The sequence below is a fragment of the Prinia subflava genome, chromosome 5 (genome assembly GCF_021018805.1).
Source record: "Prinia subflava isolate CZ2003 ecotype Zambia chromosome 5, Cam_Psub_1.2, whole genome shotgun sequence".
Classification (NCBI taxonomy): domain Eukaryota; kingdom Metazoa; phylum Chordata; class Aves; order Passeriformes; family Cisticolidae; genus Prinia; species Prinia subflava.
Genome location: NC_086251.1, coordinates 60,210,625 through 60,233,537, shown reverse-complemented (window position 1 = coordinate 60,233,537; position 22,913 = coordinate 60,210,625). Strand labels below are relative to the sequence as shown.

The window sequence follows — 22,913 nt, the reverse complement described above, 5'->3', positions numbered from 1 at the left end:
AGCAGCCAAAAATCTCTGACCTGGTGCAGAAAGAGCCGGTGCCACCTTCCCGTGGGGCTCACCTCGGGCCTTCCTCTGCCCTGCCAACCCCAGGGAAAGGGCAGGGATGGGATGGCCCTGCCTGCCTCATCCTCTTCTCTGTCCTTTGGTGCTGGATCAGCAAGGTGTGGAAAACTGTGGGGGCCAGGCTGAGCCACCCACCTCCCCCTGCCCTGGGCTCACGAGGACTGATTTGCCTGGTTTTGGAGCTGGAGGAGGACAAAAGAGGGTTTGAAGGCTTCTGTTCTTTCCTTTAGTAGTGGGAGAAGGAAAATCGAGCCCTGGCAGCCTGAAATGTGGGTTTGGTGAGCTCAGGCTTTTCAGGGAGGTTGGAAGGATGTCCTGGTTTTATACTTTGCCTTCACCTGTCAGCCGCCCCTCCCGGAGCTGCTCAACCTCCCTGCACTGCAGACATGATGACAACCAGGAGGAATGAAATTAGGAATCTAAAAGAAGGGTGTGGCTGCCTTCTAATCTGCTGGGGAGAGGGAGAGGAAAAGCGAGATCCCTCCTTAATCCCTGACTTCATAACGGGCCACAGGCTTCACCCAAACTTCCAGCTGCTCCCTTGGCTGCGCCCGGACCAGCAGCAAAACAACCTCCAGGCTGCTGTTTTGCCAAAGCCATCGGCATCAAAAGCCTTCAGCTCAATTTTGATCAGGGGAAAAGGGAAAGAAGCTGCTTTCCTGCCCCCCACCCAAGACTCTGGAAAACTTGAGGCTGACAGCAGCGAGGAAAGTCCCTGCGAGGCTGGAATGGAGCGGCAGAGGAAAATATTTTGTAATTAGATAAGGGGCCAGTGAGGTCATTTTATTTGGAACAGGGTGTGAGCTTTTGGTCACTTTTGTTGAACAAGGGGAACAACGAGGATAAAATACTATCATGAGGCTATTTTGTTCTTGGAGCAGGTAAATCCAGAGGATAACTTGCTGTCTACCCTGCCCCATCCCTGCCCTGCCCCCAGGCTGGCTGGGGAGCGCGGGCTGGTTTATACATCATTTATTATGTTGTCTGCTGGAACTGTCCCTCCTGCACAGCATTGCTGTTAAAAATTGTTCCACACAGCAAGCTTTTGCATCCAGAAGTGGATTGGTTCTGAGTGTTGCCATGCTGAGCTGCCTGCAGGTTTTGTGGTTTTTTTTTTCATGTAACATTGTAAAATGCAGATTTCTGTTTCCTTAAGGGGTGGTTGAGGAAGAAGCCAAGGTGTGATGAATGTTAGGGTTTTGGGTTGTTTTCCTAAGAAGCAATTAAAAAAAAAATGAAATCCAGTGTTGGAACTTTGTAAAAAGTTCAGTGTTTAGAACTGAGGATGAAGGAGTGCACCATGTGCTTGACTTCCCTGCCTGGGAGCATTTGGAGTGTCTGGACTGAATTTCCAGATAGGCCTGCAAAGAAGTTGTAATAACATTTCCATTGTCCATAAGCTTCCAGTTTTCATCAAGCTCCGGGGCTCTCCTGGCATGGACAGCACTGCGAAAGCTGCCTGTGGCTGAACCTTGTGGTTGGGCTCTTGCTCCATCCTGGCTGTTCCTGCAGCAGTTTTCCCTTTGCTGGGCCCTGTTCCCTGTGGAGAAATCCTGGGATGCTGCAGCAGAGTTCAGTTCCTTGTGTTGGGCCCAGGTCCCTTCCTGCAGCATCTGCCCCACGCCAGCCCCTCTGGCTTGGGAAGGCCATGGAAAAACTCCAAGGGCTGGAGCCCCTCTGCTCTGGAGCCAGGCTGGGAGAGCTGGGGGTGCTCACCTGGAGAGGAGAAGGCTCCAGGGAGAGCTCAGAGCCCCTGGCAGGGCCTGAAGGGGCTCCAGGAGAGCTGGAGAGGGACTGGGGACAAGGGCTGGAGGGACAGGACACAGGGAATGGCTCCCACTGCCAGAGGGCAGGGATGGATGGGAGATTGGGAATTCCTGGCTGGGAGGGTGGGCAGGCCCTGGCACAGGGTGCCCAGACAAGCTGTGGCTGTCCCTGGATCTCTGGAAGTCTCCAAGGCCAGGTTGGATGGGGCTTGGAGCACCCTGGGATAGTGGAAGTTGTCCCTGCCCATGGCAGGGGTTTGGAATGAGGTGATTTTCAATGTTCCTTCCAAGCCAAACCATTCTAGAATTTCACACCTGCACAAAACCGCACTGACAGATCCAACCTGTGTCTGCCTCCCACCTCCTGCACGGTGCAAACGGTGCTGGAGCCTCACCCGGGGCTGTTTCTCCTTCCCCCTGCCTTTGCCTGGTGCAGGCAGTGCTGGTTCAGGGACAGGGCAGGGCATCATCAGTGCTCTCGTGCCACAGACAGAGTGGGCAGAGGACAGGAGCTGCTGCTGCTCCTGCTTCAGCAGAGGTGACCTGAGCATTGTGTGCAGGGCCTGAGCTCGGGCCCTGCCGTGACCTGGCTGCTGTGACGGGGCTGTGACGTGCCCCAGCTCTGTGCAGGAGCCCCGGCTGGCTGCTGCTCCCACCCCTGATGCCCAGCAGGAGCCCCAGGGCCATCGGTGCTGCCCCTCCGACACAACAAACGGAGTGGGAGGGGTCGTTCCTCCTCCACCCTCCAGCAGCCTGTGAGCCCTGGGCTGCCAGGCACCAGGACAGAGCCTGCTTGGCCCTTTCCCATCCCTGTCTCTGACACTGCTTTGCTTTAACCCTTCAAAAGAAACCTCTTGCATCCTGAAATGAGCTCCTAACGAGGACACCCCCAGCATGGGAGCAGCCCCGAGCCAGCTCACCCAAGAGGTTTATTCGTTTACATGTACATAGAGGGATGTGTGTGTGTGTGTGTGTGTTGTGCAGGACTCCACCCCTGCTCCCATGGAGATGCGGTTATTTTATGTAAGAGTATTTTTTTAGATGCAATGGGTATTGCTTATTCCACCACTGTACAACTGATTGCACTGTAACAGGTCTGGTCCCTGTGATGCTTTGAAGGCTGGAAATTCTTGTGTACTTTGCCCAGCACGGTGAAAAACAAACCACACAGAAGTAACAGTCACAAATATACAACTTTAAAAAATGTACTGTTAAAGATTTATTGCAATAATACAATAAAATTTAGAAGAAAAAAAAAAACAAAAACAAAAACAAAAAAACCAAACCATTTGTGTTTAGTTACATCTCAAGTGCGGGAGTTGCGAGAGAGGGGCCGCGAGTTTCCGTGGGTGACAAAGCCACCCCTGGGTGTCCCACCTGAGGCCCTGCACAGGCACCCCGGGGTGTCCCACCCTGATTTCAGCACAGGGCTGGGCCCCTGAAATCAGGCTCCTCCTTGGCAGCCCAGATTGGCCACCCCAGGTCACTGGTCACGACCAGAAGTCCCGGCCAGAACTGAAATTCCTGTGTTCATGCTACACAAAATGTTTTGTAAACTCTCAGCTGGCTGCCTTCAAATATCTCTAATTACAGATATTCCTGCCCTCCCTCCCCCCACCCCCCAAACAACCTGGGAAACGAATCCTGGTGATTGCACTCAAGGTTTGGATACACACAATTCTTCCTCAGCTACACATGTGCAAAACACTTTTTAAAAAACCACCACAACCTTGTGTTCTGTTACAAAAAATGTTCCATGAAAAGCCCCACCCCAACACATTTGAACACCCTCACGGTGCCCTCGTGCACTCTCAGAGTATGCCAGGGTTACAAATAAATTATTTTGGAAAACATGGATAGGAAGTATATGGCTTAGAAAAGTTTATTGTGTTGGATTTTCTTTCCCTAAGTTCAGTGACAGTGCACGAAGCTGAGTCACGGCCTGACCTTCTGGGGCTCAAAGCACAAAGGCAGCAATGAAAAGGGACTGAAATGCCTATTAAAAAACAACAAAAAAAGGGTATTTAGATGGCGGGGTCCAGTGCAAAATCCATGGGGAAGCAGAAGAGGCTGGGCTGTGAGCCCAGTTTCCAATACTGGCGTGTGCTGGTTGCTCAGAGCTGCGAGTGCTAAAGTGCTGTGAGCCAGCAGAGCCCAAGGGCCCAGCTCAGCCTGGCAGCGGGGCTGGGGGCGCTGGCCCTCCTCAGGCTGCAGCAGCCCAGGGGCCTGGGCTGCTCTCCTAAAACAAACCCAGCTCTTGGAGCAGGGGCGGCAGGAGGGTGGCGGTGTCTGACAAGGAGCGCGCTGCTCGCGCGGAGTTAAGGGTCTTTGGTTTAAAAAAAAAATAAAGAAAAATTAGAAGAAGCTACTGACAACAGATGCCCAAGGTCAAGGCTAAAGAGAAGCAGCTGCCGTGGAGGGGAGGGTGGCACAGAGCTCTGCAGGGCCCCTGGCATGGGGCACACGGCTGTCACTGCCACACCTGGCTTCCCACCCCTCCAGGGGCAGCACTGGCCAGCCTGGAGAGAACAGAGAAACCCCCACAGAAGTCCCTGTGAGGAGGCTGGGAGAGCCAGCCCTGGAGCTGGATCGGGCAGGGATGTGGCCTCTGTCCCCACGCCCTCGCTAGGAGCTGTATCCCCTCAGGCTGCGGGGCAGTGGCAGAAATCCTCCCTCGTGGAGGGAGGGCAGCAGGCTCTTCCCTTGGCTGGGCCTGTGGAGGAGCTGTCCCAGCTCGAAATGTAAACGTTGGAAGCTCTGCTGAGCAAACCACCCGTGGGGGTGCCCCGTCCTGCAAGGCAGAGGAAGAGGAGGAGGAGGAGCCCTTGCTCACAGAGTCACCATTCTGCACCCCCCTCCTGGGGTTCCATGAGCCAGCTGTGCCAGGGAAACCAAACCAACTTCTTGGCAGTCAGTAAACAACAAACCCCACCGTGAACATACAATAAAAACAGGGTTAAAAACACATGTAGTGTGGAGAGCGTGTGACTTTACCAAACTGGCTTGAAATGAGGTTTTTCTAATGCTCAGAACTGGCAACATAGTGTGGTAACCAATGGATATTATTGCAACAATGCAATTCTGTATCAGCGTCCAATGTAGGTCTAGCAAAAGAACGTCCAGTGTTTCTTTGGTGTATGGTATTAAGAGTACAGAGCCCGTGTGCCTCAGCACAACACAAAAATTCTACCAGTGGAAACAGCATGAAAACAAGCCAGTTTTCTATGGCAAAACTGGGTAAAGATTCACAACCAAATCTAAACCAAGAGCAATTCGCTGTGTGAATTACCTGTCCATGCTGATCACTTGTATTAAAAATATGGCAACAGAGATTAGAAAACATGTTAAAAATGCATAATTTTCATGTCCTGAATGAAAAAAATTTAGAAATACGCATTTTTGCATTATGCAAGACAGATTTAAAACACACACACACACAAAGAAGGAAAACCCTGTAAGGAGTTAAGAAAGTGGGAACTGCATTTGCGCCACTGTCCAGAGCAGCCTTCCCTGCACTCATCCCAATCCAAAGGCTCCAAAATCTGTTTCTTCTTCAGAAGGCAGAGCTGGAGGTTGCTGGGTCCTTTTGCAATCCTCGATGCAGACAGAACCAAGACACAGAGCGCCCTCGCCGGGGGCACGGAGCTAATTTACAAAACGGGGCCGTCACAGTCATCTTGGGTCAATAAAAAGGTTTTCTCCGGTTTACAAAACGCAAGTCTGACCTTTCCTCTGTTCCAGGCACTACTCAACGAACAGGTGGAGGTTGACTACAGCACAGTCAGGGAGGGGCTCCTGGCACGGCCCCCGCATGCCCCTAGCGGTGCCCGGTGTAGGCCTTGAGCCACGAGGTGACCGAGGCGGCGGCCGACGAGATCATCCCGCCCGCGCTGCTGCTGGCGATGGGCTGGGACGCCTGGGTGCTCTGGCTCTGCAGCATCTCCACCTGCTGCGAGGGGATGTCACAGAACCTGGGGCTGGGCAGGTTCTCCCAGTCCGTGCCCAGGTCCGTCTCCTCGTCACTCACGTGCTCGTCGCCGCTCTCGTCCGTCTCGCCCGCCGCGCTGGGCTCCACGAACTCCATGGAGTCCTCCAGGTCGGCGCTGATTTCGAAGGGGCCGGACCTGTGGGCGAGCACAGGGTGCCATCAGTGCCTCTGCCCTCAGCCCCCTGCTCTGCCACGGGCACAGCTCGGATCAACCAGCTCCAGCAGCTGGCACAGGAACTGCAGAGGGGACCTAGTGACACTTGGCGAGGAAGGGACAGGGTTCCAGACCACGGGGCAGGAACGGTGGGAGGGCAGTTCTGCTCTGGCAGGGACAGAGAAACACACACCAGACAAAGCTACTGGTGATAACTCAGGGCTCCACTGGTGGGGATCGTGGCTTGATGTGCAGCAGCTTTAATTTCCAACACCAGCCCTGGCCAGGCCGAGAGAGCTCAGCCCTGCCAGGCTGTACCCTGCAACTCACAGGTCTGGCACAGCTCACCAGTGGAGACTTCCACTCTGCCCCAGCAACTCCTCCTCTCTTTCTCACTCTGAGGCTGGCCAGAACTGGAACAGGCTGCCCAGAGAGGCTGAGGGGTCTCCCCTGGGGACACTCCAAACCCCACCACACACAGTCACAGACTGGGTCAGGTTGGGAGTCACCAGAGTGGCTCATCTGATCCAATCTCCCTGCTGAGGCAGGGTCGTCCCAGAGCTCAGGGCACAGGATTGTGTCCAGACAGCTCTGGAATCTCCCCAGCAGGGAGACTCCACACCCTCCCTGGTCTCTGTGCAGGGCTGGGTCACTGCACAGGGAAGTTTCTCTTCATGTGCAGGTGGAACTTGTGGGCATCAGTTCCTGCTCGTTCCCCTGGTGCCATTGCTGGGCCCTGCTCTGAGCCCCTCCTGCAGACAGGGACAGGCTCAGGGCCCCTCCCAGCTGAGCAGCCCCAGCTTCCTCAGCCCTTCCCGGGCAGGGAGAGGCTCCAGCCGTGGGCACTGGCTCTGCTCTCCATGGGCTGGATCTCCATGGCCCTGCAGGGTCCCACCCGCGCTGTGGCTCGGAGTTCCCTGCTGCCCCTGCCTGGTGGGAAAGGCGATTGCATCCTGCCCCGTCTGTATTCCACAGGAAAAGGAGGATTCCACACAGCAAGCAGCGTCCCTGGCAGAGTTCACTCCAAGCCACAAACACCAGTGAACACCAGCAAGGATTTGATAGAATCATGAAATCATTTCGGTTGGAAAAGACCCCCAAGATCACCAAGTCCAACTATTAAACACAACCATTTAACACAGAGTTTATCCAGCCTTAGCGGGAGAAGGAGCACAAAGCAGTGATTTACCATGGGAAATATTAATCCAGATAATTAAAGCTTGGTAAAATTATAAGCATATGAAAACAGCAGCATATAAAGGATATTGTCAGGCAACCACAAGCTTAGGCATCTAAAGCAAAATAAAGCGAGCTGGTTGCTGCAAGCTTTGCAGCCAGCTGAGAAATTAAAGGCAAACACTCCTCCTTCATAATCTGGAAAGGAATGGGAGCGCTGCCTCCTGGCAGAGCCTTTTGCTTAACGAGGAAACACAAGGAGGAGTCATCAGGGTTGAGGCCAGGAGGGACCATTAGATCATCTCAGGTGACCTCTTGAACAAAGGCCACTCCTGCCCTGAGCCCAGCCACTCCTGCTGATGACAGCATCCATATTCCAGCCACTCATCCAGCCCTGAGAGGGTGACAGGAGGAAACAGAATCCCCACCTTCATTCCTGTGGGTAATTAATGTCTCTGCTAAGTGCATGTGCCTCGTTTCGAGCAGCTCAGACTCTTTGCTCCCAGTGGTGTCTGCAAAGCCATGGAGCAGCCTGCTGGGTATTTTATCCAACCCTCCTGTAACCCTTTCTTTTACTCTCTGGACCCAGCTGATGCATTTGGAGCTCTGACACCTGCACTGGTGCCCTCTGCAGCCCCTGGACCTTTTAGAGGTCCTTTGCTTTCCTTTGAGGACACAGCTCTCCATTTCCAGCGCTCTATTTTCAGGCAGGCAGTAGCAAGCACAGATTTTTGCTCAAAATCTTCTACAAAGATGTGGCTCCCCAGATGTCTCTGGGCTGAATCAGCAGGGATATATCCAGAGAACACAAGGAAGTGGGAACAGGCAGCTCCTCTTAGTGGCACTGCAGGTTTTTGAATAGAAACAGATCCGTACAAGAGAGCAAAGCAGAAAAGTAGATTTCAGAACATTTCTCTGTTTCAGAAGGGGAATAAAACACCAGGCACATCAAACAAATATTTGCAGACTGTCTTGGGCACAAGTGACTTGTGTCTGGGTTATCCCAGTGGGGAAATCAGTGTTGTTTGCTTTTTTATATTTAACTTGTGAAAAAAGAAATAAATTATTTAACCTGGTGTGTGCAGGCCAGAACTGACATTCTTTTCATCATGTTCTAAGCTAAGAGAACAGTTGTCTTTCATCTTAATTTACATATAAATGAATACTATTTATAGGGTCAGCTTTGGTCTAGGCAGTTCATTGACTGGAAGTATTTTGGGAAGGGTTTGCCTGGGATTCTTTTCAGGGTTTGTATTACTGGATGCTCTCAGGTATTTGCACGTTGGCAGGCGTGGGCAGGGTCACACTTGGAGCATGGCAAAGCTGCCTGGCATTTGTGCTGCTGTTCCCTGGAGGGAAGGAGTTCCTGCTCCTGGGTGTAGGGGAAATAAGTCCATCATCAGCTGCAGAGCCTCCAGCTGAGCCTGCCACAGGCAGAAGCACAGCAAACACACATCTGGGAAATTTAATTCCCTACTCAGGAGCCCCTTTTTCTGTCCAGTCTTTCCTCCTCCTGGAACTACCCTGATTTCTGTGCTGAGGACTGATCTATAGGCACAGCAGAAGAGAATTTCCCACACAAGTAACAAGGCAAAGGCATAAACTCCAAAGGGATTCAGCCACAGCAGAGTCCGTATTTTGCTTTTCTTACCTGCCCAAGTTCTCGGTGTCTGGGCTGACCAGGTACATGAGGTTCCTGAGGGTATGCAGGGGGTGCAACAGATCTAAATTTACATGCTGACATGGGGAAGGGAAAAAAAAACATAATCAGGCCCTGAAGGAAACCAGCAGGCACAGCTGATATTTAAAAGCTATTTAAAGATACCAAATGTGCATCCCCCCTACCTGAGAGAAGCAGAGGTGAAGGATATTAGCATTCAGCTTCTTCACTGCCCGTGTGAACCTGTGTCTGCTGAGATTCTCTCCACAGAATTCACTGTTAAAACACCACACACACAAAAACACACAGGAAGCAAAATGCTGTGAAAATACACTCACTGGAGGCATCAGCATTCCATACCCTGGCTTCCTAACAAATCCTGGAGTAAAAATGCTCGCAGTGAGCACTTGTTCAGAGTCTACAGCCAGTTTTAGAGTGCTGAGGAGATTAATTTTAAACCTGGCAGGACTGTGAGCATTTGATCAACAAGCTCTGCTTGCCCTGGCCTCACCAGTTTCCACAGGACAGGTGGTGAGAAGTGTAGGGAACTCAGATCCACCAGAGCCAAACTGCTTCAAATCTTTAAAATCTTGCATCATTTCCTGCTCCCAACCTTTTCCTTCTGTGAGGGCTGAACACCCAAACAAAACCAGAGGATCACAGAATGGTTTGGGTTGGAAGGGACCTTCAAGATCATCTGGTTCCAAGCCCCCAGCCACAGGGTGGAAAAAAGCTGAAATCCTACGTGACTTTTGTGCCTTCACTTTGACAACCACTATTTTAGAACACTTAAAAGACTCTCAGCAGCACATTTGGGACCCCTGGGAGTCTGAGCAGGTCTGCAGCTCCTTCTGTGCAGCTCCAGCTGCTGCACAGACACCACAATTCTAACAGTGCTCTCATCCCAAATGGGGTTGGTGCAGTGCACTCCTAGGTGTGCTCCCATGGGTGTTTTATCCCACTGGGAATTACCCTGCTCCCATGCCACATTAGGGACTTGTCCCACAGCACAGGAGGCAGCAGAGCTGTTCAAGAGCTGCTGGACTGGGCTGGGATTTTGTGAAGCACAGTGGGTTCCAATAAAATGAAAAGTGCCATTCATGCACTGCTGTATTTCATCTCTCATTTGAGGATGCTGAATATATCAATTAGAGAGGTGTTATTTTCAACTGTGATGGCTGGTTTCCCTCTCAGGAAGTAAAAAGGAGGGAGGGATTGTTAACTGTGGTCTAAAATCCTGCTAGCCCTCCCCTCAAACAACACAAAAATCATGAGCCACCTATGTTATCAAAAGGTGTTCCAATTCCTGACTTTGTTCCTCAAACTGAACTGATCCAAGGTCACTGATTCCCCAGCTGTGTTTTTACTTGCCTGTTGCAGAGCTTCTTGGGAAGATTTACATCAAGTATGAGAGACAGAGTGTTAACGAGCTGAGTTGCATAGCACAATGCAGCACTGATGGTATGAGCAGGGTTATTATGTTCCATATCTGAAAGAAATAAAAACAACATGAAATCTTTGTTTTAAATGAAGCCTTGGTGGGTGTGTTAATATGTTCCTGGAGTCTACTCTGGAATATGTCATTTCTAAGTGTGGAGAACAGCCTGAATCTAGCAATCATTTCCAGTGAAATCTGTCAGGAGTTGGAAGAAAATAGTAATTCTTGGAATTCCTGTTAAGATGATGACATGTGAACTGTGTCAAAACTGTGAATAATTAACTTTCTCTATTTCACTGTGCTGTGTATCCCAGTGAGCATTTCATGCAAAAGAAGATTCCAGCTGACTAATCATAAAATCACAGAATGATTTGGGTTGGAAGGGACCTTAAAGCCCACGTAGCTCCAACTGGGAATTTTCTACCAAACTCCCTATTCTGGGATTTATTTGTGGCTCAGAGTGAGCACAAATGGAGCAGGTTACTGCTCCTCAGTGCCTTCTGCTGGCACCCAAAGCTCCTGGAGTGTGTCCCAGCTGCCCCAAGGCAGGCCTTGCCCCTTACCAGGTCCCTGTGTGGTCTTCTTCTCCTCCACCCAGCTGTAGTAGGCCGAGTAGTCGCCGTTGTTGGGCAGGACGATCCAGGGCCCCGTGATGCTGATGCTGGTGTCCCCGTTGTGGTCGTCACACACCCACCTCCCCGACAGGTAGGTGGTTCTGCGTGCCTCTGCCAGCTTGCTCACAGTGCTGGAGGTCATGGCGTTGTCACTCTCCGAGGACACGTCCGCAGGGTCCCTGCAGGACCCCCGGGGGTGGAAAGGAGAGGGTGAGGACAGAATCAAATGCACGCTTGGTGGGTGCTGAGCCAGATCTCACTCAGGGCAAAGGGCTGGTGGGAATGCTCCTGCAAAGCTCCTCAGTCCCAAAATTACTGTCATTTGCTCTGGGGTTTTTAATTGGGTATTTTTGTAGAATTCAGGAATGGTTTGGGTTGGAAAGGACCTTATAGACCACTTCTGCCAAACTCCTCATTCCCAAAACTACTTTTATTTTCTCTGGGATTTTTAATTACCTGCTTTTGTAGAATCCCAGAATGGTTTGGGTTGGAAGGGGTCTTAGAGACATCTCATTCCACCCCTGCCATGGCCAGAGACACCTTCCACTAGACCAGGGTGCTCCAAGCCCTGTCCAGCCAGGCCTTGAACACATCCAGGGATGAGGAATCCATATTTTAAGAAGTTTAACACTGGACATGCAGCTCAGATCTCTCAGTGGGGAGATGCAAGCCCCTCCAGATTCAGACTCTTCTGTCCCGGACCTCTATCTGTGCGTGAGAACACAACTCCTCCTCCTCCTAAGGGAGCCAGACCCCCTACCTTAGACTGACACAACTCCCTTCTGGCTGCCTAAAGCCAAGCCAAACCATCCCAAAAGGACAAGGCTGCCATACCTCATGCTTGTCTTCACCTCCTCGATGGGGAAGATGACCGAGGTCAGCTCCAGGATGTGCGCCCGCCGCAGCTTTGCCAGGTGCTCATACTGCGTTTTCAGGTCGTGGGTTTTCTTCTCCACCAGGTCTCCCAGCTTCCTGTTGTGCCTCTGGATCTTCTCCTTCTTCTCCTGGTGCCTCTGAGCCCTGCGATAATGCTTCTGGTTCTCCTCTTTAATCCTCAGCAGCCCCTCCGTGTCTGTGAGAACAGCAGCAGATGTTATCCCTTGGAAAAGGAGCTGCGAGGTGCTGGGAGGAAAAGCTTGAGAAAAGCTTGATTAATATTTATGGAAAACAAGATCTGTGGCAGCTTCAAACAGAAAACCCTGCTAAACTATTAACATCTTCCAGCTGCTCAGTGGTACAACTTTTGAATCTCCTCTGAAGATCCCCAAAGAGACTGCAACTGGGATTATTCTTTCCCTATCTTTTACCCAGCTATTTTTGGATTTGGAGCACAAAAGCCAAGATTTCCCAGTTTAATTAAACTCCTGAGGTAATCATCCTAACAGAAATAGCCTGACTGTACATGTTTGCATCGTGCTGGCCAAAAAAGCCCTGCCCTGTTGCCAAAATCAAGTGCAGATAGCATCTTCATTCACCATTTCTGGCACCTCTGCTGCTGTTGGTTATTTGGGCTTCACTCATGGGTGTGCTCTCACAGCACTTGGATCCCAGCAGTGCAGGCTCCTTGTTCCCACGGGGAACACTGCCTACCTCCCTTTGCACTCACAAAATGGGAGCTGTGCTCATGCGCTGCAACTGCCTGGATTCACTCCACGTGTCAGGCACGCTGAGAATTGGAAAAATACCCTGCAAGAGTCTCTTGAAGCATCCAAGGTTGGGCCTGATGATCTTAGAGGTCTTTTGCAAGCTCGATGATCTGCTGATTTTGTTATAAAATAACTGGCTGTGGTAATGCTCCCACAAACACAGAGTCAGCCACTACTGTCTTTTAAAAGCACAGGGAAAGATTTCTTGTGCTCTGCCCAAATACATGCTTAAAACTCTGCCTGTGCCCTAGTTTGAAGTGTGCCTGCCCTTGCAGACACAGAGGCTGCTCTCTCTCAACATCAGGAATTATTTCCAGTCATCTGATCTGCTGCAATCCGTGGTGTGTCTGGCAGGAAGGAAGATCTGGTATGTGGGAGATGCAAAGACCCAAATTAAAGGAGGTGAGAAAAGCTCCTCCATGCAGACAAGAACTAATAATCCTCAGGTTTATATAATATAAATAAATGACCCCTGTTAGAGGAGCAGTAGAAAAATCCACTTTTGTCTGAGCAATACCAGAATCCCTATTTGTCAGCTGTAATTCCCTTTCCTTTAAGCAGTCCTGTAACATCAACAGAAAATCAATTAACACTTGCATCCATAGTCTCAAACTCTCCCTTTGCCTAAAGAGCAAGAGACAGAGGAGGAGGAAAACATCCATCTGTTCAATTTTCACATTCATATTCAACTTGAAAGGCTATTTTTTCAGAGTGAACTCCCTTCCCTGCAGGTCCAACAGCAATTATTTGGGAGCACTGCCCTCACGTTTTCCTCTTCAGCAGTCCCAGTGCACAAACCATGGCCCTGCTCTCTGCACAGCACCTCTGCTTTATGATCCAGTTTGTGAAGGGATTAAAGATCTGTCCCCAGGAGTATTTCAGGACACCACTGTGTCCCACACACCTGCACTGCCTGACAAATGCAAGCCCAGGCACACTGATCTCTGCCCAGAGAGCTCTGCCAGGTATTTGCAAGCCTGTCTCCTTGAACTGTTCTGCACAGAAAGAAGGCAAACACACAGATTTTACAGCACTATTTTAAGCACCACCAATTATTGAGGTCTCCAGGAGAGTCAACTCCAAAAGCAGAAAGCCAGTGTTCTAGAAATGGTTTTTATTTCAGAAAATTGAACTATGCCACATCCAAGAGCAGAGAAACAACCTTTTCACACTTTTTAATGTGGCCCAGAAGTGACCAAGTTGGCTACTCACAGCTAGAATTCATTTCTGGTCTCTCTCCAAAAGCAATTGAGCTAACAATAGGTCAGTTGGGCAATAGTCAGCTCAGTTTTTAGGTTAAACCTAATCAAATTCACTGTGAATCAAGAGAAGTTGCAAAAGCTGCAGATGGTAAATTCCACAGAAGAGTGGGAAAATGGAGAACTCCACTCCCTGTGGTTGGTCCTAACACTCTGCCACCCTCAGAGCAGAGCATTTTGAGAAAAGATGACTAATTCCTTAAGAGTCACACTGATTTCCTCTTCTTCCTTTTCTTCACAGGCAAAAGACAAAAAGTCACAATCTAATCTCCATAACAATAATCTTCTACCTACTGAAAAGCTTGTTTTTCTTCAACTTCCTCTTCTCTAAACCAAACACGAATTTTCTTAGCTGTTCTGTTTCATTTCCAGTACTCAGACTTCTCCCAGCTGATTTGTATCTTTCTTCAATTGTTTAAATTGGACGCTAGACTTCCACTGAAGCAACAGCAATACCTGGCACAGCAGGATGACTGCTCCCATCTTAAATACAGCACTTATATTAGTTAACCCAGAAAGAGGCCTGAACCTTTCTGGAGCAGCATGAGATTGATAATTTTTATTTAATTTGCAATTCCCCAGATCCCTTCCTGCCAAATCTCACCACCATCCCCCATTCTGTGTTTATGTTTCTCCTCACAACAACGTGTCCCTTGATTTTGTCCTTTTCAGATGATGCTGTCTATTTAGCTGCATGATTTTGAATTTGGTCCTGGTCTCCACAGAAGTCATTTCAGGATCCAGCCTGGCTTCCTCCATTCCACCCTCTATTCTACTGAGCTATTATGGGAAATGCTGAAGAGAACTGGGCCAGGAACTGCTCCTGCTGAGCTCCACCTGTCTCCCCTCCTCAGCTTGACCAGTGTCTCCACTCTTTGAATGCAGCTTTTCTAACCTTTTGTGATGACCTTGCAGGGGTTACACCCAGAGCAAATTTTGTTTGCTCACAAGACAGTTTCAGGCAGTGCCCAAATCCAAGTTAAGTGCAGCTTCTGCTTCATCCTCCACTGCACCATTTGATCTCCAGGCGAGGGGTTGATTTGACATGAATATCATGACATGAATAACAAAAGATGGATTTGACATGAATCTCATAACCAAGTGATGCCTATTTTTAACCACCTCATCTCTCAGTTACCAGCAAAACCCCCAGCTCTGGAACAGGATGCCTGTGTCACCCTTTGAGGTTCTCCCTCCTGCACCCTTTGAAGGCAGGTACTGTTTGCAGCTTCCTCAGACACCCGAGCTCCCTCCCAAGTGCTCCACAGACCACTTCAGCTTGTTCCTTGGCTTCCATAAAGCAAACTAATGTGTAGCTGTCTGTTTCCTTTCCTTAGCCTGCAGTCCTCTCATGATGTAAAATTTAACCTGGCTAAGCAGCTGATCCCATTTTCTTTGCAGGAAGATGAAGCAAAGCAGCAATGAATGAAAGCTTCAGACTTCTCTGCACTGTTATTTGCTCTCTTTCCTGTTGACTAACACACTTGTCTGCTCCTTCACCTTTTCTTTATCATCCATTTATTATTTTTACTATCCATCCTCCTTTTTAATTGAAAGTAATTTTGCATCTCAGCCTTTTTGATTTTTCAGCCCAAGCCCATGCTAATCCTGTATGACTCTTCTCAGGTTATGGCTCTACTTCCACTCTCTGTATGGCTCCTCTTGAATTTCAAGTCATAAAAATATCCCAGATTCAATCAACAAGCTCCTGAATATGCTTCCTCTACTCCCCTTGCATGTAGGTTGTAAGGAGAGCTGCATATTTTCTTCTGAAGAATGACCCTGCAAATTTAGTGTAAAACAATCTAATGGGTTTCAAAAACTGAAGTTTCTGAATGGAGCCCACACCATATTTCAGTGACTCTTGCTCAAGTAGGATTTTAGGATTTTCAGACAGGTGTGGGTTAAAATTCAGCAGTTTCAGGAAATCTGTGACAGCTGCAGAGCTGTTTGCTCCTCTTTATCAAGAGGAAGTGATCAGAAACACTACACTGAATAAAGCCATCTCGAGGGACACAGCCAGAGTCACAGGCTGTTAAGCATTTGCTCTTAAAGCTGTTGCAAAACCATCTCCATCCAGCTGAATAATATCTGCTGTTTGCTAATTAAAACCCAAGCATAAAAAGGCCAAAATCCACTCAGTGATTTGCCTTCAAGTTGATTTAGGAAGCGATGGTTTGAAATTCGCCATTTTTTAAAAAACTAACGCTCAAATTCACCTCGATTGATTTTTCCCTCTAAGGCACAGGGAGTTTTTCCACATCCCAAAGGCACAGGCATTACTCACGTCTTGTCATTTCATCATTTTCTTTGCAAATGGTCTGTTTCAGCTGCTCAATCCTCATCTTGCAAGACATTATTTTCCATCTCTGAAAAAGAACATTCAGCAACTCTAGGGCACAAACGACTTCAAACGCACTGAACTAATGATGAACAGCAAAGCCAGCAGCTTTAGTGCAAAAGTAGCAGGATGCTCTTGAATGGATCAAACAACTAAATATTCCATACAGTGTTTTGTGCACAGAAGAATGCCATAAACAAAACGAGTGCTTAGTATGAAGTCAATTGGTAAAATAAGTTATTGAACAAATATCTAGAGAGGAATGAAAAATTCAGACAGCTTGGAACATCTGCTGGCAGAGCCCATTTCAGTTTTGCTTACAACAGGCTCTTTGGGAAAGCAACACAATGCCCTCAAGGTAAAGTGTAATTTAAACTATGAGATCTAGGAATTCAGAGAGTTTAAAAACCATGGGACTCTTGGAGCAACTCACCAGCTGATCAGTTATTTCTTTCCCTTCCATGGCCTTCAAAACACTAGAGGAAAAAACATGATTGAAAGTTTTATGACTATCTGGACTCTGTCTGTCTCCAGTAACAGTGTGTTAAAAGAGACTGTTTCTTTTTATGAGGTCTCTCAACTTTTATATCAATTTAATAAATACAACTTACTGTTTTTGGAATTCTCTCTGTTTGGTTTTAAGATGCATCAGCCTTTCTTTCTTGTCTGAAAACCTGGAAGAGATTAAATTCTTTTATTGATATTTTGCACAATTACAGCATTGTAAGTTGTCTGAAAAAGATAATAAAATTGAAGCTTGGGGATTCTCCAAACCTCAGCTATCTGTCTTCATCTTGGAAAGTTAATGGCTAAATGTGTAAAACTCTTGCAGAATTCCAGAGGATGTATCCCACTGGAATTGCAACAGAACCTCTAAGCTGGAGAAACATCAGAGTGTCGAACTATCAAACAAATAGCAAATTACTGCTATTTCTACATTTATAGCTTAGCAAGATCAGCATTTTGTGTGTTACAAAAAACACTGAGCACTTGAAAAACCTTCAATCACTGGAGAAATTAATAGTACAATCTCCATAGCCCATGACCCAGATGTCTGCTTCAGCTCTGCTTCACTGGATTCTAGGATATGGGAAATGATCAGAAAGGAATTTTTTCAGGATTCATCATTCTGTGTTTTTACCCTTTGAGTATACAGAAGTTCTGCCCCCCTCATTGTTCCACAATTCATTCTGTTTTCCTCTGCAATATGCAGAATTGACAATTTCATCCTAACAGAGCTGTGATATTTGCAGATGCCCCATCCCTACAAGCATTCAAGGCCAGGCAGGATGGAGCATGAAGGTGCCTCTACCCATGGCAGGGGTTGGAACTAGATGGTCCTTAAGGTCCCTTCAAACCTAAACCATGTGATTTTATGATTTTACCTTTATTTCATAGATATTTAAGCTTTATTTAGAAAGAATAGTACACTAAGCCTTGACAGGATGACATCTTGGATTTCCCTCTCTGTTACTCTGTGGATTTGATTTCAGGTAAAACTTCAAAATGCTTCACTTTTTTCCTTCAAGTGCTGAAATCTGGAAGCTTGGTGACTACCTTTGGATCCAGAGCGTGTGGAACCACCCTCCCAGATGACATTAGCATTAGAACAACAAAACCACTGGCTGCTGCTTCTGTAGTCGAGCAAAAGAATCTGTTTTCCTTCCAAAACAAACCCAAACCAAATGCAGGTGCTTGGCACAAAAGCCAGAGGCCACACGTGAGCTGGAGGAATGTGGTGCAACTGGAGCCCAGCTGCTTGTCCCCTCTTCCTGTGTGTCCTCACCCCAGGAGTCACCCTGGAAGTGACAAAAGGCCCTGCATGAGCCTCCTGTTTACCACAGAGCAGTGCACACCCACTGCTCCCCCACCTTTGGCTAACACCAAAAATCCCCTGGCCCAGAATCAGAGCTCAGCAGCACACAGGGACAGCGCTGGGGTAACTTGGCAATGCTTGACTGCAGAGCTGGGCACAGACTGTGACTGAACAGAATCACCCAACTCCTGTCCAGCATATCAGCAAAAAGGCGAATGAGCTATCAAATAACACATTAAATACAATATATTATAGAACACATAAATACAATAGGTTAAGTTTTGACTGTGGAGGGAGGACAGAAATATTTGTGGAAGCCTGTAGAAATTCCAGCTCACCACGCGCTTCGGCAGCGATGTCAAACAGCTCCTACCAACTTCTCCAGCAGGTTTCTTCTAAGCAAACATTTCCACTTCTTTATATAGCTCTGATTTCAATTGCATTGCATCCTACAACCCATTTCTCTTTATATATCTTTAGCCTTTCAGTTTGGCAAAGAAACAAAACTTGGGATGAATTATTACAGGAACTCCCATAAAATGTAAACTGAGAGAACATCTCGAATTACCCATGAAATGTTTCTCTTTCCTCAAGTCTTATCACATTAAGGCGAGATTTTCTGTGGTTGCCTGGCTTATTTCCACATGTTCATGATTAGAGAGAAGCAACCAGAGAGAGGGGCTTCCTAATCTACAGGAGCTGATTAATGCTGAAGGAGTTGAGGGCACTACATTCACTATAAAACCCTTGCTGAAAAAAGTCACTATTCCTAACCATAACCCATAGCTTGGAGAAATTATCCAGGCTCAGACGTCACAATTACATTGTCTTTGGCTTTTGCCATCTGCAGACACACAAAGCAGAGTGATTCAGTAGTCTGGGAAACACACTCTGAGAATTTATGCACATGACAGGCTGGAGGACACTCCCAGGAGGAAGCAGAACCTCCGAGCTGAGACCAACTCAAGATGCCAGCTTGGCTTTTGAATATACAACACATTACTCATGAAAAGAAGGATGTCAGTGACTGCTTTACTGGAGGACTTCGGGGCTACTCATCCTTAATTGTAGCTCTCCTTAAGTAATTAATTTTAACAGCTCCTCAGTCTCTCCCCCTCACAGATACGGGGTGTGATTTTTGCCAGACAGATGAAAAACTTCCAATTTTACTGTAGCTCTTCTAAAAATTAGCACACAAAATAGTCCCATGAAATTGTTTGTGTTCACATAAGTAAAGTTCACAAGAAAATTCTAAAAATAAACCACTGTTGGATAGCAGGAGTAATGCTTGGTTTCTTTATGTTTAACCAGGAATATAATGACCCTTTCCCCCCATCTCTAACACTCCCAAAAGACACATGGGAGGCCCAAGTGCCCTCAAACACTTCCACATTCTGAATTTCTCACACTTAGCCACTCAGCAAAGCCCTTGTCATGACACTCCTCCAGTGTTGGGTGATCTAAAATTAACCCAGGTACTACTAGAAGGCATAAAATAAACAAATAAATAACGATGGCTGTAAACAGCAGCTGAAAGGCAGCCAGTGAACTGCACCTGCTCCTGCACGGCTGTGCCCTGGTGGGGCTTTCACCATTCCAAACATCTCCCCCTCTCCCGGGGCTCACATCACAAGGAATTCAGAGACACCCACAAAGAGCCAACAAAGAAAACTGACCTCTTCCCCACTTTTACATGAGTTATTCCAAATATTAATTAGAGAACGCAAACAAAATATTTCAGGCACAGTTTAAACATAATCCCATTATGCTCAAAACCCAAGCTTTTGTCCCTACAGTGTTCCTGCAGCCATCGAGGATATTTAGCTTGTTAACACTGTGCTATTCATACAGGTGTGCTGGTCCTTTAATTCATTAAAATAAATTTGCTATTTTTAATGGATTGCACTGCTGCAATTCATTCATGGAAAAGTTCTGAGCAGCAGGAGAAACAAAGCCTGGGGAAATGGAGAGTGCAGGGAGGCCCCAGATTAATGCAACAGCTGTGACCCTCAGGGATGGAACTGTGATGTCCAGGCAGAGGAGGGGAAAAAAGACAAAAAAAACCAAATAAAGATTTAATCCTTGCAGTTAAAAAACACAAAAAACACAGCGTAAATATACAGGAGCTTTTCCAGCCTCAGACAAATGGGGCAGTGAAAGCTGCTCAGGAGGATGCAGTGACAACTGTCAGACAGAAAAGCTGATCCTGTCTCATGTGAGAAGATAAAGAGGGTTTTCTCTTACACTGCTGCTTCTGGTACTTTGGCTAAAGCTGCTTCTTTATGACTTCATTTTGCCCATGGGCAGACACTTCTTAAGCCTTGGTTAATGCAGAACAACAGTGCTTTAACTCTAACAAAGGCTACAATTGAATTTCTATAATTAAACCTGACAGTTTAGCCAAAAACTTAAGGTTACAGAAGAGACAGGAAAAAACCCAAACTTGGTTCACATTCCAAGCTCCACATCCAATCTTTTAATAGAATCTGCAGAAAACCCCAAGCAGTCTCACACAACTACACATTTTCCACCTGCTTTAGAAAGGCTATATCTAGTCTGTGGTTCTACAACACAGCTTTTTTATATTAAAAAAGGAAAAGCCACGCAGTGACAGACTGAAGTCTCAGCTCTGCAAGCTGACTCACATGGGCTGACAGCCTTTTCCCCATTCCCCTGGATGTGGATGGGTGAAAGGCACCAGTGTCCCCTCGTTTCTGGGGACACAAGGAGCCTTTGGAGTGAGGACACCGCCACCTCACACCACTGCTCGCCACCTTCCCAAAATAACTCCAGGAATCACTCCCATCCCAGCAGCTGCAAACGAGCGAGGGACCAAGAACGCGGTGCCAGGCAGGAATCAGAGTCATCCCAGACACGGCACTGGGAGACTTTTGAAGAATCTGGGATGGGCAGGCTGTGAACAGCAGCGACAGAGGAGCCATCTGAGTCACAGGATGAGAAAATTTGTTTATGGGCATAGCACTCACCCAGCCTCCCTGAGGGACAGCCAGGGCTTCAAAGGGAGCACGATGGCACACGATTAACTCCGGTTTTCTTTTTTTTCTTTTTTATTTTTTTTGTGTCATCCTAAAGGAGGGGGTGTCCACCTTTATGTGTATACACACAAGAAAATGTTTGTTTTCTCTCTTACACACCTTCCTAATTTTGCTTCACGATTTCGAAAAGTCCCGTTTCAAGGAGCGTTGACGAAAATAGGTAACCCACTCGAAATAACACTGCACGGACCTCTGTGCCCTGAACTGCCTGGAGCTTCTGTAGCTACATCCACACGGACACATCTGCACCTGACTGACTGAAAGTCAGGGTGATCTCTTAATTATTATTAAAACTGTTATAATTTCAAGGCTCCTACCGCGGGTCCTGCCGTGCCCGCCCCCAGCCCCGGGGTGGGCCCGGAGCCCCCGGCGCGTTCCCCCGCCCACACCCTGAGCCCCCGAGCCCCGGGACAGCGGGGAAGGGGCACGACCCGGCCCCACGGCCCCCGGCCCCGAGGCACAGCCCGAAAGACCCCCCCGAGGCGAGGCACCCCGCGGTAGGGCAGGGAGAGGCCGTCCCGTTCCCCTCAGCGCCGCCGGTACCTCTCGGAGTCGCGCCCGTCGAAGAAGACGAAGTCGCCGCTCTGCACGCACTTGGCGCAGGTGAGGCGGCGGCGCGTGGTGTTGCAGAGCGGGCACCGCTCCACCGCCACGTAGAGACCCTCGGCGTCCTCCTCGGCGCCCCGCAGAGCCCCGGGCCCGGGCCCGCTGCCCCCGCCCGGCCCCGCGGGCTGCGGCCGGCGGCCGCTGGGAGCCGCCATGTTGGCGCCGCGGGTCACGTGGGACGCTGTTGCCGGGCAGGGCATTGTGGGAAGGGGCACTGAGGGGGCCGCGGGGGAGGGCGCGGGACGGGCCGCGCTCCGCCGTCAAAATCCTGAGTTTTAATATAAACTGCGCCCTTTTCCTTCTGCTCAAGGAAAGGGATCACCCCTGCCCTGCTCCCAGAGCCATGCGGGTGCTGTATTGCGGTTCGTGGGCTGCACAGAGGGTAGCCGTGGCATAACCAGTCAGTAACGCTGCTGTTACTGCGGCTACCACTCAAAGCCCGGCCCTGTAATTACTGTAACATCCAAATCGCTTTGTCCAAGTATCAGATACCGAGACACGTCCTTAAAAGCCACGCAGGGGGAGGTTGCCTCAAGCCAGCTTCCACAGTAGAGCGACGATGAGGAGTTAAATACAGATGATGAAGTAGGGTTGAGGAGAAGGGACCTTAAAAAAATCATCCAAGTTCCAACCCCCTGAGCTCGAAAGGGACACCCTCCACTAGATCAGAGTGCTCCAAGCCCCGTCCCTGGCCTTGGACATTTCAGGGATCCAGGGGCATCCACAGCTTCTCTGGGCACCCTGTGCCAGGGCCTCTTCACCCCCTTCTGAGTAAAGAATCTTTTCCTGATAACATTTCCTAGCATGAACCTCCTCTTAGTTTGAAGCCATTCCCTCTTCTGTCTGCAGAGGAGACAGAGTCCACAGAAGCCAGAATAACTTCAGCAATATCCCCATATCCCCCTTCCCAAAAGAAATGCAACTCCAACATTGCCCTATCTTTTTTTCCCCCTTTTTTAAGAGCAATTCCCAGCCTACCCAACCTATATTTTTCCCCTTCCCAGTGTTATCAAACATTAAGCAGGAACAGTGCCGTAGAAGCAGAACCAAGATTGTTGTTTTTAAGACAAGAGTTACCACAGCAAACATTAACTTCATCAGTAGCTCAGTGAAAAGGCACAGAGCCCATTTCTTATCTCTAAGGCTTTATTTGTACTTCTAAAGAGCACTAATTTTACCACTGAAATCATGTGGCAAGCTCTTAAACAAAATGTGATTTCTTGAAGAGGGCTCATCTTAGATAAACTTTTTTTTCCCCACCCAACACCTCAAGAAAACCTGGGTGTTCTCACTTACAAAATATTATTATAACTGAAGCTCATCAGCT

At 48.5% G+C, this 22,913-nt stretch overlaps 1 protein-coding gene across 1 annotated transcript; it reads right to left on the bottom strand.

The window, feature by feature from the left end:
• Positions 1-3,023: 3,023 nt before the first annotated feature.
• ATG14 (autophagy related 14) lies at positions 3,024-21,770 on the bottom strand. The gene is made up of 10 exons (XM_063399647.1): positions 21,524-21,770; positions 16,720-16,782; positions 16,542-16,584; positions 16,055-16,136; positions 11,697-11,934; positions 10,812-11,041; positions 10,182-10,299; positions 8,996-9,086; positions 8,802-8,887; positions 3,024-5,956 (listed from the first exon to the last, which is right to left on the bottom strand). Exons 1-10 carry the CDS (start codon positions 21,739-21,741, stop codon positions 5,650-5,652), a joined length of 1,476 nt encoding a protein of 491 aa, XP_063255717.1. The 5' UTR covers positions 21,742-21,770; the 3' UTR covers positions 3,024-5,649.
• Positions 21,771-22,913: the final 1,143 nt, after the last annotated feature.